A 14,539-nucleotide genomic window follows, 5' to 3' on the forward strand; every position below is an offset into this window, starting at 1 on the left:
TGTCCACTACATGCCAGGTGCTACTTTTCTGAATCCCTTACTACAAGCAGTGGGGTAACAGGCATTGTCTTATTCAATCCTGACAACGATCCTGGGAGGCAAAAGAGTTTTATCACCCTTTTAGAGATGATGTAATGACGTTCAGGGAGGCTAAATAATTTGTTCAAGGTCATGTGCCTAGTAAAGACTAAAGCAGAGACTTAAAATCCTGGTCTCTCTGCCTCTAAAGCCCAAGCTCTTAGCCATTCTGTCAGTGTTTCTTTTTTGTATATTATATTTATTATATTATATTATATTTCTTTTACTTCCATCTTCTTTCCTTGGTAGTTGCCAGTGATTCTTATCAAACCCTTTAGAGCACCAACCAGAAAATCTGCAGGTTGGAGAGGAGGATTCAAGAAAGTGCAGATTCCTAGGCTTCATCTGTGTTCTCCAGAAGCAGAGTATCCAGGGGCTGGGACCCAGGAATCTGCATTTTAAATAAGGCCTCCCAGTAATTCTTCTATTTGCTGAGGCTTGAGAACCATTAATCTTGCTACAGTGCCTCCACTTCTGAGAAGTTCTTGATGAAGAGCAAGTCTTGAAGAGATAAAAAGTCTCCCAACAGTCTCTGGGCAATAGTTAGGGTCAACTCAAAGGGCTGGGACCTCTGGTTCTGGGAGTAACAACCGGGGAATTTCATACCAAAGGACAGTTTGTCAATTGATGAAGGCCCCAATGGAAACTCTACTTTCACAGAGGAAGCCAAAGTCCAGCCAGGAGAGGAGCAATGTGAGTAGGGAGAGGATGGTAAAAATGCAGCAGATGGCACTGATACCCAAGGTGTCAGATTTGAGAGGAATTAGGGTTCGTACAGCCCAATGTCTCTCATTTATTTTAGAGACCCAGAGAGACTATGAGACATGCTGAAGGCCACACAGCTGGATGATGGCAAACATGGGGTAGAAGTCTCTGGCTTCTATTCTTACTTGTTGCACCCTCACTATATCCCCAATATATCCAGTGACCACTAACGTGTAGAAAATAATCTGGCTATATTTTAAGCTAATCCACTACTCCAGAGTTGGGGAAAACAGTTCAACATCCATATTTTAATTATGGCAAACACGTAACTACTCACATACAATGTAGAAATGCCAATTTGTTCTATCCAGGAAACAGTAATATTTTTTTTCCCTTGAGGTCAAAAGGCCGTTCTGAGGATTGTGAGGAACAGCCCAGGTCTACGGTCAACACTTTTCTATCTAGGAGCAATAGGCTTGCCTGCTCCTGCCTTACACAAAAATGCTACAACATCTATGTTTCCATTTTCAAGGCAGGGGGTGACACCATCAGTTCTCAGAATCTGAAAGAAAGGGACTGGGGACAGTGATTCATGCCTGTAATCCCAGCACTTTGGGAGGCCGAGGTGGGAGGATCACTTGAGCCCAGGAGTTTGAGGTTATAGTGAGCTATGATCGTACCACTGCACTTCAGCCTGGGCGACAGAGTGAGATCCTGCCTCAAAAAAGAAAGAAAGAAAGAAAAAAAAAAGCCTGGGCACAGTGGCTCACGCCTGTAATCCCAGCACTTTGGGAGGCTGAGGTGAGTGGATCACATGGTCAGGAGTTCGAGACCAGTCTGGCCAACGTGGTGAAACCCCGTCTCTACCCAAAATAAAAAAATTAGCCGGGTGTGGTGGCAGGTGCCTGTAATCCCAACTACTCAGGAGGCTGAGGCAGGAGAATCGCTTGAATCCGGGAGGTGGAGGTTGCAGTGAGCCGAGACCACGCCATTGCACTCCCGTCTGAGCAACAGAGCAAGACTCTGTCTCAATAAATAAATAAATAAATAAATAAATAAATAAATAAATCTGAAAGGAAGATGGCTTTGGGGAGGTGATCACATATTTGATGTCCCTTCCAGAGGCAGTACTCTTAACAGCAGCTGCTAAATACCTTGAAATAAATAAGCCACCTCAGTGTTCTCCAGATTTCAGCCATGTGCTACCTGTTCAACATTTACCATAGCTGTTAATAACCACTAACAGAGGTAACATTCACTGAACAGTGATCAGGTACTAATGCAGACATGATCTGTGCCCATTTTACAGATGTGAAAATTGAGGGTTATAAGACCTAAGTGATCTAGCAAATGTCTTCTCAAGCAGCAGAAATCAGAAGACCAGGGGACAACATAAATGAACTTAGACTTGGACTATTTCTGGATAAGTGTCATTCTCAAGGGTTTTTGAGCCCAGAAAGAGTGTTCGTGTACAATCAGCATGCGAAAAGTTTGCTGAAAAGTGGATACGTTCCCAATGGCTACATTCATAGCCAAATAGTGTGCCCTTATTTGGTACCTGCTGTAAGTTAAGGCAGGTTACTGTAGCTGATTCCTGAAGGAGGAAATCTCCCAGTCAGAGATGGGAGATGGGTTCTGGAAGGCTGTGGTTAGTGAGAAGATGTGATGATAGAAGAAGCGTCAGAGAGATGTAACATTGCTGGTTTTGAATATGGAGAAAGCTCCATAACACGGGAGCCAAGGAATATAGGTTGTCTTTAAGAAGCTAGAAAAGGCAAATAAACAAATTCAACTCTGGAGCCTCCAGGAAGAAACACAGTCTTGCCAACACTTTGATTTTAGTCCAGTGAAACTCAAGGCAGACTTCTGATCTACAGAATTGTGAGACGATAAATCTGTGTTGTTTTAAGTCACTGTTTGTGGTAATTTATTACGGCAGCAATAGACAACTAACAGCCGTAATGAATAAGATGAGTTAAGATTGGCTATGAGGTAGTAGATGCTGTTCTAGACACAAGAGCAGAGAAGACGAGTTTAAGGGAGGTGAGGATGGAGAGTGTACAAAGAGAACTTTAAAGTAGAACTTTCTGCAGTGATGGGAATGTTCTACATCTGTGCTGCCTGATGTGGTAGCCACTAGCCACATGTGGCTACTGAGCACTTGACATGTAGATAGGACAACTGAGGAACCGACTTTTAAATTGTAATTTATTTAAAATTCAACTTAAATAGCCACATACGGAGAGTGGCAAGGGTATCTGACAGCACAGGCATAGAGAGCATTAAGTCTGAGAGATTAAGACCCAACTTTCAATGGGCCAGGCCCAGTACTTAGAACTTCTGCACACTCTTAGGTCGTTTAATCCTCTCAGTGACTCTATGAGGTTGGCATGGTTAAGGTGATCACCACTTACCGGATAAGAGAATTAAGGAACAAAGAGTTCAAATAAATTATCCGGAATCCCAGACTAGTAAGTGGTGAAGCCAGGATTCAGTGTTGAGGATTCCAGAGCCAGCATTCTGATCCATGGCACCCTACCAGCTCTATGCCATTCAGTACAATGCCTCCCAGTCATTATGCTATGCCACCAAAAGGAATTAGAAATGTGATGAAGACCATAAGCAGATAAGTAGAGGCTTCCATGAGGCATAACAAGAAAGGCCAGAGAAGGCTTCCCTGGGGAATGACATTTACTTTGAGTGTGGAAGGCTGAGTAGGGATTGGCAGGCAAGAGGTGGGAGACGGGTAGAGGAAGTCCCAGGCAGAGGAAACATGTATGAAGGCTCAATGATAAGAAAGAACATGGTGTATTCAGGGAGATGAAAGACAAACAGAATGACTGGAGTGGAGAGATGAAGGAAGTACCAAGGGTTAAGTTTGAAGAAATTGGCAGAGGCCTGGGCACATAGGTTCTGGTAGAATTCGAAATGTCATTCCAAGGATTTGAATGCTATTCTAAGAATTTTCATAGGCAAACATATCATACATTATACAAATATGTAAACATATGTATTTTCACCCTTACTTTTGTATAAATAATAGAACGGATATGACCAAGTATCGATTAGGAAAAGATGGTTCACCTCATCAATAATCATCATTCTCAAGTTACTGGTTTGGAATCCTTCAGGAATAGCAGTGACATTTTATACACATCAATGACTTTGTGTTTTAGAAGTGCTTCCCTCTACCTTGGATTTTCACAAGCATCCTGGGACAAATGTAGAGATTTTTAAATCTCCGTTTTACAGATGAGTGAATGGATTCTCAGAGGAAGAATGAGACTTGCCCAATGTCCCAGCTGGTTAGTGGCAGAGCCAAGTCTAGAGTCTGTGTTGTCTGAGTTTCTTCAAAGATCCAGTCCAGAAAAGGTAGACCCATAGGCCCTCAGCTCTGGCCAGAGTCCCTGCTCAGCCTCTCCTCTCTGCAGAATGGAAGTAAAGGTGGATCTTACCTTTCGGATGCCATCATGTTTCATTTCAATCACGTGGAGTGTGTAGTTGGTCCGGCGTCCTTTCTCATTAAACTGCACGTTTCCTGTCAAACCTTCAAATCGCACCTGGAAAACAAAACCAAGTGGTGGGCAGTGAATGCAGATGTACTTTATATGTGTTTGCTTTTTCCACTGAAGTAGAAATTCAGAACCCAAGAATGTCCCGTGGAATGATGTCTTGGAGTATCCTGAATGCTAAAACTTTTCACTCCCTTGCCACAGGCAAGGGATGCATTAGAGACCTCTTTTCCCTAAATTGGGATTCATCCTGACAATTGTTTTTACCTATTTCTTTAGGCAAATACTAACAATGGGTCAGAGTGCATACTAATGTGAAATGTCTGCACCACCCCTAACCAAACACCCCCTATCACACGACCACTATGACCACTGCCCTTCTCAGGTACACATCTGAAGATGAAGAAAGTGTAGGGGACCTGCAAAGGAAAGAAAATGGTGCACCATCTGCAGTGAGTCAGAAGACCCAGGACAAGAAGCCAGCTTTATGAATGAAGCCTTAAGCTATGCTTGGGGATGACTTCTTAATTCTTTTAAGAATTTCTTCTTTATTCCTGAGTCCAGGGAATAAAATATTTGGTAACTGAAAGACTTGGATTTAACCCTAGCTTACTCCTTAATAGCCAAGTGCCCTCAGGCAATTTAGCTGTCTAAGCCTTCAGTTTCCAAAAAATCTCTGCCCTTTTTTTAAAATCTTAAGTGATAACTGCTAATGTGGAAGTGGTGTGAAAACTTCAAAGCACCTGGGGAGAACCCACTGTGTTCAGACAAGAGAATGTAAGGTGTTAAAGAAATCTCAGTTGGCTAAAATAAAATTGTATTGGAACCCTCAAATATGCTGCATGAGACTTCTCTGCAAATGGGCTAAATCAAACTTTCATGGCCTTCTGTCTTCAAATTCATATCAAAAGTCAAATGGTCACCATGGAGATCCAAGATCTTTAGGGCTGAGTTTGCTGCTCTGTAGGTGACTGATAAATGTCATCCAAGACCACTCTCAAAGTGAGCCTGAGTCTAGCTGTGTATCATCAGTTCAGGTACAAGTAACCACATTCCCTAATAGTGATCCACCATGTGTCCTCAGATCCCTCTTGCCTAAGGCCAGTGAGGTGAGTGTCTACCTGTTACAAATACAAATCCAACCCTGTGACCCAACACTGTTTATTTTCCCCCCTTCAAATGGCTTGAAAGGAAGCTTTGCAGAGTTTTATATATTTTTTTCTGACAGTGGCTAGCTCCTCTGTTGTTAGAAGGTATAAGAAGAGCTGGGGGTTGTGTGTGTTTGAGAGTGAGAGAGAGAGAATGCGTGTGTGTGTGCAGGTGTGTGTGTTCCTGTTTGGAGGCTGACCCTCTTGTCACCTTCTGGTTTGAAGTCTCAGTGAGGAAGTCACAACAGGCCCAGAGCACTGAGCAAATTTTACAACACGCTCTTTACTTTCTTGGATGAAATCTGGAGAAATCCCCAGCTCCGTAAATGTCTGGGCTATCTTTATTTTTCAGAGAGAAAACAAAGTACAGATTCTACTACAAAGAATAAAAGAAAGGAGCAATTCCAGTCCATCAGCAACTTCACCTTCTTATCACCTCAGTAATCTCTTGCCAATCTTTAGTGTTCCCTTATTTCCAGTTCAAGATAGTGTTAGTTTAGTGGATACCATGTAAGTGACTCATTCCAAAAAAACAGACTTGGACAGTTTGAGCAGATGGTAAACTGGTAGACTGATTTGCCCAAACTGAAAGTGTAATTAATAATCCAAATAGGCATCTACTTTTCAGCCCAGTCTCAAGTTTCATACTAATAATCAGCATGGCATATTAGTATGGCAAAGTACATAATCTCTCTATGACTAAGTTTCTCATTTGTTTAACGGGACCAATTAGAGTTAATTATGTCTTAAGGTTGTTCTAAGGATTAAATGAGATATTTTTTGATCAATGTTTGGTGCATGGTGAGTATTAAAAAAATGCCAGCTGTTATTATCATTGTTGCTAATGGTGATACTTAATACTAACATTACTTTCTAAAACCTTCATGGTTATGACACACTTGCACACATATTATTTCACTTCTAGTCACAGGAACCCCCTGAACTATGCCATTTAGAAATTATGATCTTTATTTACATGGGAGACGCCAAACTCTGTGAGGTAAAGTGATCTGCTGAAGTCTTACGACTAACCAGTGGCAGAGGCAGGTCTAAAATCTGGAGCTTGTGATAACTTCTGGTATCTTCACTTAAGGTACCAAGTGTTCTCTCAAACACAGGCCAGTGCTATTGTGCTAGGCTTCAGGAGGACAACACAAAAACGTGCAATGTAGTGTTTTCTACCTGCTTTCTGCTATTGCTGCTGGGCATTTCCCAGGTCATGCTCTGCTCATTCTAACTGTATGACCATGGGTTCCTTGCTCAAACTATCTGTTTCTTGGTTTCCTCCTCCAAGAAGTACTTAGCATATTGTCTGGGACATAAGTATTCAATGCATAGTTCATATTATTTAGATGATGATAATGACGATTACTACTACTGTGCTGTGTATAGTGATTAAGAGTTACAAAACATAAAATATAAAATTGAGGTCTTGGGGCTGGTAGGTTGTCTCAGACCAGGGGACTCTTTCAGAAGAAAGAAGGATCATGTCATTGACACTTTTACTGCCTTCCTCAGTTTCCAATAAGGTCAAGGGTCCTACCTGCACATTTCTAGTGACCCAAGGACCCCTTGCACTGTCACGGTGATCTCACAAGAAGCTGCTTATTTCATGTTCACAGAAACCCAGTGACTAGCCAGAGCAGTGGTTATTTTGCCTGTTTCACAGATGAGATTGTTGAGACTCAGAGCTGATGGTGCTTGACTCCAGGATTCACAGTAAGTAATTGAGAGGTCAAGGGTAACTGAAGGCTCTTAGTGTCTAGTTGGGGAAGCCAAGTCTTACATGCACTGAGATAAAACAAAGTATCAGAGAATGGGAAAGAGACATCCCAGAAACACCATTCCATGATGGCAGAGCAAGGAGAGTTCAAGAGGATGGCTCAGCCCCAACCCATTTATTGAGGAGAGTCAGGACTCAGAGTCAGAGGAAGAAGCTTCTCAGAAATGTGTATCTTGAAACTGCTGTCCCCATCCATCAGGTCTGAGCTCTGGGATTGGGGCACTTATCCCTTTCTCCCCCTGTCCCAGGGTGACTGAGGTCAGATTGATGGAGCCCAGGCACTTCTTCTTGGTTCCTGCTCCCGGAACTCCTGTCACCATCCTGGCGCCCTCAACTCCCTCCATGAAGGATGGAGAATTAACCTTGGGTTCCTGTAAAGGGTACTGGGTGCCAGCTCAGAGTCTGCTGCTGCTAGGGGGCTGAAGCATACATTTCCTTTCCTGCTTGGTGCTGAGAGAATGAGGGTTAATGTCTCTATTACTTCAGCTGTGTTAAAGAAAGAATTAATCAGCACACTTGTTAAAGCACAGTAAAGAAGACTTTATTCAGAATCATAGCAATAGGTATAAAGACCCCTGCAATGGGGTCTTGCGGTCGGGGAGAGAGATTGGGCTCAACTCCAAATACAGTGTGGGCCAGTGGGAATGTACAACCAAGGAGCAGGGTGGGGGTCAGTGAATAGGGAATTACTAACAGCAAGCATCAGGGTTAAGAGGAATTCTGGCTAAAATGGCCTAAGAAGATTCTTGCTGAAGATGGACCAGGATAATCTGACATCATCTGGGGGATGGTGGAGGCTGAAGAAGATGATCATGGCAAAGAGGGTGGACATGGTGGACAGGGTTCTTGCTAAACTGACTTAGCAAGGTCTTTGCCAAAACTGGATTTTACAAGAATTGCATAAATGGGCCTAGGAGAAAGTTCAGAAGCCTGACTAATGTTTGGTCGAGCAAATAATTTTTTTCAGATGTCAACCGTGACTCCTCTCCCCTGCCCTCATTGGATCCTGAAAGGCGGTCCTGAAGGAGATAGCCAAGCAATCACACTGGATGCAGGGCTCCTGTATCCCCTTTGCAGGTGGATCCTTCCTCCTGGATGCTCACTGGTTGTGAGGTCTGTAGGCCAGGTCCTTGCTGGGACACATGCTAGCTATTCTGGCCAGAGCAAATCTCAGAACCCTTCTAAGCTTCACTTTCCTGCCTGAGTCATGGGAAGAATAATCTCGGCTCTGACTGTCTCATGTAGCTTCCTTGAAGTTCAAAGAAACACATGCATGGTGCTTTTTTTTTTTTTTTTTTTTTTTTATGTAGTCTCACACTGTTGCCCAGGCTGGTGTGGAGTGCAGTGGCACGACCTCGGCTCACTGCAACCTCCGCCTCACAGGTTCAAGCAATTCTCCTGCCTTAGCCTCCCAAGTGATTACAGGTGCCTGCTACCACGCCCAGCTAATTTTTTGTATTTTTAGTAGAGACAGGGTTTCACTCTGTTGGCCAGGCTGGCCAGGCTAATTCCTGACCTCGTGATCCGTCCTCCTCAGCCTCCCAAAGTGCTGGGATTACAGGCGTGAGCCACCATGCCCGGCCCACAAGCATGATGCTTTCTTAAAATTCTGAGCCCTGTGACAAGCCAGTCAGGGAGACAGCACTAGGAGGATTATGTCTGTTTAGCAGATGGGAAAATCCAGATCTGGAAAAGGCAAGGAATTACCACAAGATCCCCCAGATGGTGCTGGGTGGAGCCATGGTTGGAACCCAGCTCTTCTATGCCTAATTCCCTAACAGGCCAGTGTGACACCTGCAAGTCCTTGCTTGTACCCTCACTCTACCTCATCTCTTGCTGGGTATCATTGACATCCCCATCCAGAATCTCTAAAACCCGATTTACTCCATGTTCAAATTTATCCTACCTTTAAGGGTTCCATTACCATCCATCTCAGTTTGCCTGGGATACAGGCATGATGATATAGTTTGGATATTTTTCTCCTCCAAGTCTCATGTTAAAACATGACCCTGAAGGTTGGAGGTGGTGCCTGGTGGGAGGTGTTTGTATCATGGGGGCGGAACTATCATGAATGGCTTGGTGCCCTCCCCATGGTAATAAATAAGTTCTTACTGAGTTCTCATGAAAGCTGGTTGTTTAAAAGAGCCTGGCACCTCCTCCCTTATCTCTCTCGCTCCCTCTCTTACCATGTAACATACTCTCTCTTCCTTTACCCTCTGCCATGATTGGAAGCTTCCCGAGGCCCTCATCAAAAACAGATGTGGGCAGTATACTTCGTATACAGCCTACAAAACTGTTAGCTAAAACGAAACCTTGTTCTTTATACAGAAATTTTGGGTATTTCTTTATAACAATGCACATCAACTAATGCAGGACAGTTCTGGTCCTCTTGTTCTAGAATAATAATTGTAGTTTTTCCCTTCACCCTAAGTGTTCCCATTTGGATGATAGATTTTGGATAATAAAGTGGTCACCCTATTGAAAGGCCAGTCACATTCCTACAGAAAGCCTTGCTGATGTCTGCATTCCTCAGTGATGGCATTCTGCTCTGACCATCCATAGCACCATGAACCCACCTGGGTTAGCCCTTAAAGGCAGGACTGTGTCTTAAACTCCCTTTGCCCACCCAACCCCAGACCCCATCCAGCAAATTCCGAGCATATCTTCACTTCCATATGCTTGATTGTTGACTGGCAGGTTGCAAAAACAAAGACTAAGAGGGATGATTACTATTTAGGGGAGGTATTCTAAATTCGAGGCCCTGGGATGGGTTCTAGGAGGATCTATGTTCTCTCTACTCCTGGTCATGCAGAAATTATGTATGTACATGTATGCATTTTTCTAAGAAAAAGAGTCTACAGATTTCTTTTCAAAAATCGTATTCTCAAATGTCTATTACCTCCCCAATGTTAAGAACCCAACTTGGGGAGTTGAGTCTTCTCCGCCATCCAGAAGGCGACATATGGGCATCCTAATGTTGCCTCCTTCCTGGAGTGCTGAGGGCCTCCAGGATGTGGGTTCATTAATATTCTGAATGGCTCCCTAGATGGCAGGCAGGGGGCAGGCAGGCAGCTGATTATCTTCATTCTGCTGCTAGGGAAATTACAGCAGGGTGAGCGGGGAGGGGGTGCACAAATATTACCCAAGGCCATGTGCTGCTTGGGGCTGGGCCATAGATCTTGTGTCTTCCCTGTTTGGCTGTGCCCTTGAGGCTTCAGAGCAGTGAAGCATACAGAGGGAGTCATCATCTAATGTGAGTTAGAGTCTCAGCTTTGTCACTGTATGTGTATAACTTTGGGAAGTTTTATAACCTGTCTGAAACTCAGTTTCCCCATTTACAAAGCACAGTTAATAAAACTACCTACCTCAGGGTGTTATATCAAAGATCCAATGATATAATGTGTGTAAATGTTTAGAGCCTTGTATATACTAAACCTTTAACACACCATACATATTATTATCCTTTTTTTCAGAATTTAATTTCCTAACATGCTTGTGCTCCAGGTAGGCTGTGCTGGACTTCTTGGCCTAACTTATAGACACCCCAGCTCTAACACAAGCTAACCCACAGGTTCTCTCCCATTCTGTGACCCGAAGGCCAGAGGTGAAGGCAGTAGACACCTGAGCCTCCAAACCTCAGGTTCCAAAGACTGGATACCACCAGGATCTACCCAGTTCTCTGGTGGCATGGCTATTTCAAGAGATGTTTGTAGAAAAAGCCATTGCTGAACAGTAGCCATGACTATGTATGGAAGGCTCCAGAGGTCAATGCTTATAAGCAAGGGCCCCTGGGCCCATACACAGACCTAACCGGGGGAAGAGGAGCCCTGGACTGGGATCTGTTTCAGCCTCTGCCAGTAAGCTGCTGTGTGATCCTGGGTGAGTCACTGCCAACTCTGGGTCTGCTGCTTCATTATAAAGCGAGGGAAAAGGAGAGTCAGTAATCTCTAAGGTGTCTTTCAACAAAAGACTTTTTTCATTCTGGTGCTTAACAAAGATTGGAAAAGGAAACTATTTGAACCTCTGATCTTAGGGTCAGAATGTTCTGGTTTGTTTGTTTATTTGTTTTGTTTTTTGGGATAGTTGTTCATCTCTTCTTCTCCATAGACACTGCAAGTAGTTTCTTGAGGGCAGGACTTGCTTTCTTTTATTGTCCTCAGTGCTTGGCTCCAAGCCAGGGCACACCATAAGTCCTTAAAGAACAGCTGATGAAGGGCAGGCACATACATATCTTGGCTCCAAGATAAAATAAAAGAGGTCATTATTCTTTTGACTATGGCAACTGCTTCCTTTCAAACTCTACTGAGGGCAGAAGTAGAGTGCTAAGTATACACTACAACAAGAAGGACATGGGTTAGACCATAAGAAAAAAAAGTAGACTCTTTGAATTTTCAGAGCCAATTGAGACTTGAGGTCCTCTCTCCACCCCCTTCATTTTCATGGGGAAGGAAAGGGAAGGGGGAAGGAGAGCTAAGTGATTATTTCAAGGTCATCCAGAGAGCCAGGGGCCCAGCTGGATGTGGAGTCCAGCTCTCCTGCCTCCCAGTTCAGAGCGCTTCCTGCCACCCTGAATTGCCTCCCAGGCTTCATCACTGTCATGGTGGCATCAGACTATCCTTTCAGGACGTCATTAAGATGGGAGAGGCAAGGGAGTTGGAAGTGTTGTGAAGCTGAGGGCAAGTCTCTGGGACCTTTTGAAACCAGCCTCACATTGCAAACAGAATCTGTCTCGACTGTGGAGTCTGAAAGAGCATTTTAAATAAGCTGGGGTGGGGGTGGAAAGGGATGCACAGGCACTGTCCTTTTTGGCAGTTTTTCCCTGCAAGCTGCCTGGTGTCTGTTGTTGCTGCCTAGTGACTAGGGAGCCACCCTGCACAGGGACCAGCAGAGGGCAGAAATGGCAACTGGAGGTCCTCCTTATCATGTTCCTCCTGTAGCTTGTAGAAATCCTGCTTAGCTTCATTTCAAAGGACAGACCTACATATTCTTCTCTACAGAAAGGCACTCATCAGGGCTGAGGAACAGCTGGTGAGGTTCCTTTTGCGTCTCTTTCTCCAGGTTGTGAAAATTGCTAGAGCTGTGCACGTGTGGTTGGCAAACAAGTGGGAATAGTTGTACATTTTGCTCTACATTTCTCGCTCATTCAGAAATGCTCATCTTCTCCCAAAGGAGCCCAAATTCATCTTCTGCTGAATGTCGTCTTAAAAGTAAAGCTGGTCTTAGGCAGGCAACTACCTTTGTTGGGGAGGGTGGGTCCTGAGGGACATTTGTGCCAAATAATCTTGCTGTGCTGGCTTGCCATTGTGGCCAATGCTTCGTTATTCCTTTGCAGCAAGCACAGCTGTCCTCTCCCTATCCCTTAGGAAATACAGCTTCTCTATCAGGAGGCATCAGAATAAAAATACAGTGCTATTCCTTGGCAGTTTGAGAATCATAGCCTGGGCTTGAGGTGCTTTAGAGATCTACAGGAGCCCCAAGAGCAATAAAGCTTAGGGCAAGTCCCCAAAACCTAAACCAGGCATGTTAAATATACACCCACATGTACCACTGTCTCATCCTGCTTCCACAGCAGACGTATCACTAATTGAATATTTATGCTTCTCTCTGTTGTATCTTATCTGGATTCAGCCTCAGAATCATTTGCATAGCCAATTGATTGGAGGGGGCATGGTCATTTTCCATCCCTGCCCTTTAACTATTCTTAAGTTCAAACAGAATTGATGAACAAAATGCTGGGAAGCAAGAAGGTAGTATCAGAAGTACTGAGAAACATTTTTAGGGTCCACATATACCAGGCTCTCATAAAATGTGTGCAGAGAGCAAAAGAAGACATCCAGAAAATCAGGGCAAGAGGGGAGTTTCCAGGAGACTATTAACATGGTTCGGTTTCATCCTTGTGTATTTCAAGTCCCTTTTCCATACACAGAAAATCACCAGCTCTCCTTTTTCAGCAAAATTGCTAAGCAGAAAATACAGCTTTTACACTACAAGAAATGACTGTTCCATATGATGATGATGATTTTTTTTTTTTTTTATGTGAGCGTCAATGTATGTTAAGAGCCATCAACACCAACAACGCAGTGGTTGTTTTGATCTTCAGGCATTTTCTTCCTTTTCTTTAGAATAGCTGTGTTTTATTGGAATTTGATGCTGAAATCCCCCAGACTCCCATTAGATGCGGCAACCATTGGTGGCCTTACCTGCTGCAGAGCTCTCTGGATGTCGATGCCCTGGCCCCAGGGAACAGCTGGGTTAGCCAGACAATCCCCGGCATTCCCCCGGCGAGATATATCGATTCTCTGCCTCCGCAGGCTCTGGAAAGCCTCAGCCATCACCTTCACCCCATCGTAGGTAAGCGCAGAGGTGTACTAGTGGGAGGAATGGAGATAGTTAGACATCAAAGAGAGCTGACAGGAAGGCAGGGTCGGGTGCTGTATTTGGGAATGTGTTTTCTGGTGATGAGAAATGTGCAGTGGGCCAGGTGCATGATATATGCAGGGAGACAGTGGTGGATCAGGGATGGTGTCCCTGTCCCTGCAGATGGGTGCAGCTGCTCGACCATGCTAGTCAATGCTGACCTCTTGAACTGTGAGTTCAGTATTGCCGGTTATGACTTTTGCAGAAAAGCCAGGATTCTAGATTTCTGTGTGTAATCTTGTAATTTTTAAAATGTTGGTTCAGTTGGAAAAACAATGCATAGATTACATATAATACATCTGCAGCCTGGATACAGTCCATGAAAAATCAGTTGGTTTATCTTGGCATTACGGTCATCAGCTGGAAGCCAAGAGGAACAATTAACTCTTTCATCTCTTGTAAAAGTAAAAGGAAAAAGAAAATGCAAGAAGGGTGAGCTCTTAACTTTTCCACATGTGGCTCACCTAAGTGGTAAATTTATATTCTGTAAACTTTCCCCTCGTTCTTACTCACAACAGCTATCAATTATACCCTTTCCTGACAAAAAGGGGACCAGGATGTGGATGAAAAAAAATCAGCAGAGTGGTCCAGGAAAATATATCCTGGCTTTGGAACCTATGTCTGTTTTCTTCACTAATTTGTTCCTAACACTTATTATATCGCCTAGTACACTCCAAGTTCACAATAGAGAATGGAAGAACAAGTGAATGCATATTTTTCTATTTTTTAAATTTAATTATCTCACTTCTTTTTTAAAAAATTAAATTACATTTGGTTATTTCTGTCATCTGTTCTGTCTTTTGGAAATTGGAGTGCAGTCATCACACATTAATTAATTAACTCCTATGTAGTTTTCTCATTGCTTTAAAGCATATTCACGATTTTATTTGCTTAAG

At 43.7% G+C, this 14,539-nt stretch overlaps 2 protein-coding genes across 4 annotated transcripts in view; both read right to left on the reverse strand.

Annotated features, from left to right (window-relative positions):
- The window catches only part of LOC126956755 (ubiquitin-conjugating enzyme E2 L3-like), a 1,010,865-nt gene that overhangs the window by 954,317 nt on the left and 42,009 nt on the right, over positions 1-14,539 (reverse strand). The window lies entirely within an intron of this gene.
- Positions 1-14,539, reverse strand: part of GRIA1 (glutamate ionotropic receptor AMPA type subunit 1) — a 323,641-nt gene that overhangs the window by 120,889 nt on the left and 188,213 nt on the right. For all 3 annotated transcript variants that reach the window (XM_050793915.1, XM_050793914.1, XM_050793916.1), the window contains 2 exons: positions 13,427-13,594; positions 4,239-4,343 (listed from right to left, as the gene is read on the reverse strand). In XM_050793915.1, coding sequence (XP_050649872.1) covers positions 4,239-4,343; positions 13,427-13,594 — 273 coding nt within the window. The remainder of the gene's footprint in view (positions 1-4,238; positions 4,344-13,426; positions 13,595-14,539) is intronic.

The sequence above is a fragment of the Macaca thibetana genome, chromosome 6 (assembly GCF_024542745.1).
Source record: "Macaca thibetana thibetana isolate TM-01 chromosome 6, ASM2454274v1, whole genome shotgun sequence".
NCBI classification, from domain to species: domain Eukaryota; kingdom Metazoa; phylum Chordata; class Mammalia; order Primates; family Cercopithecidae; genus Macaca; species Macaca thibetana.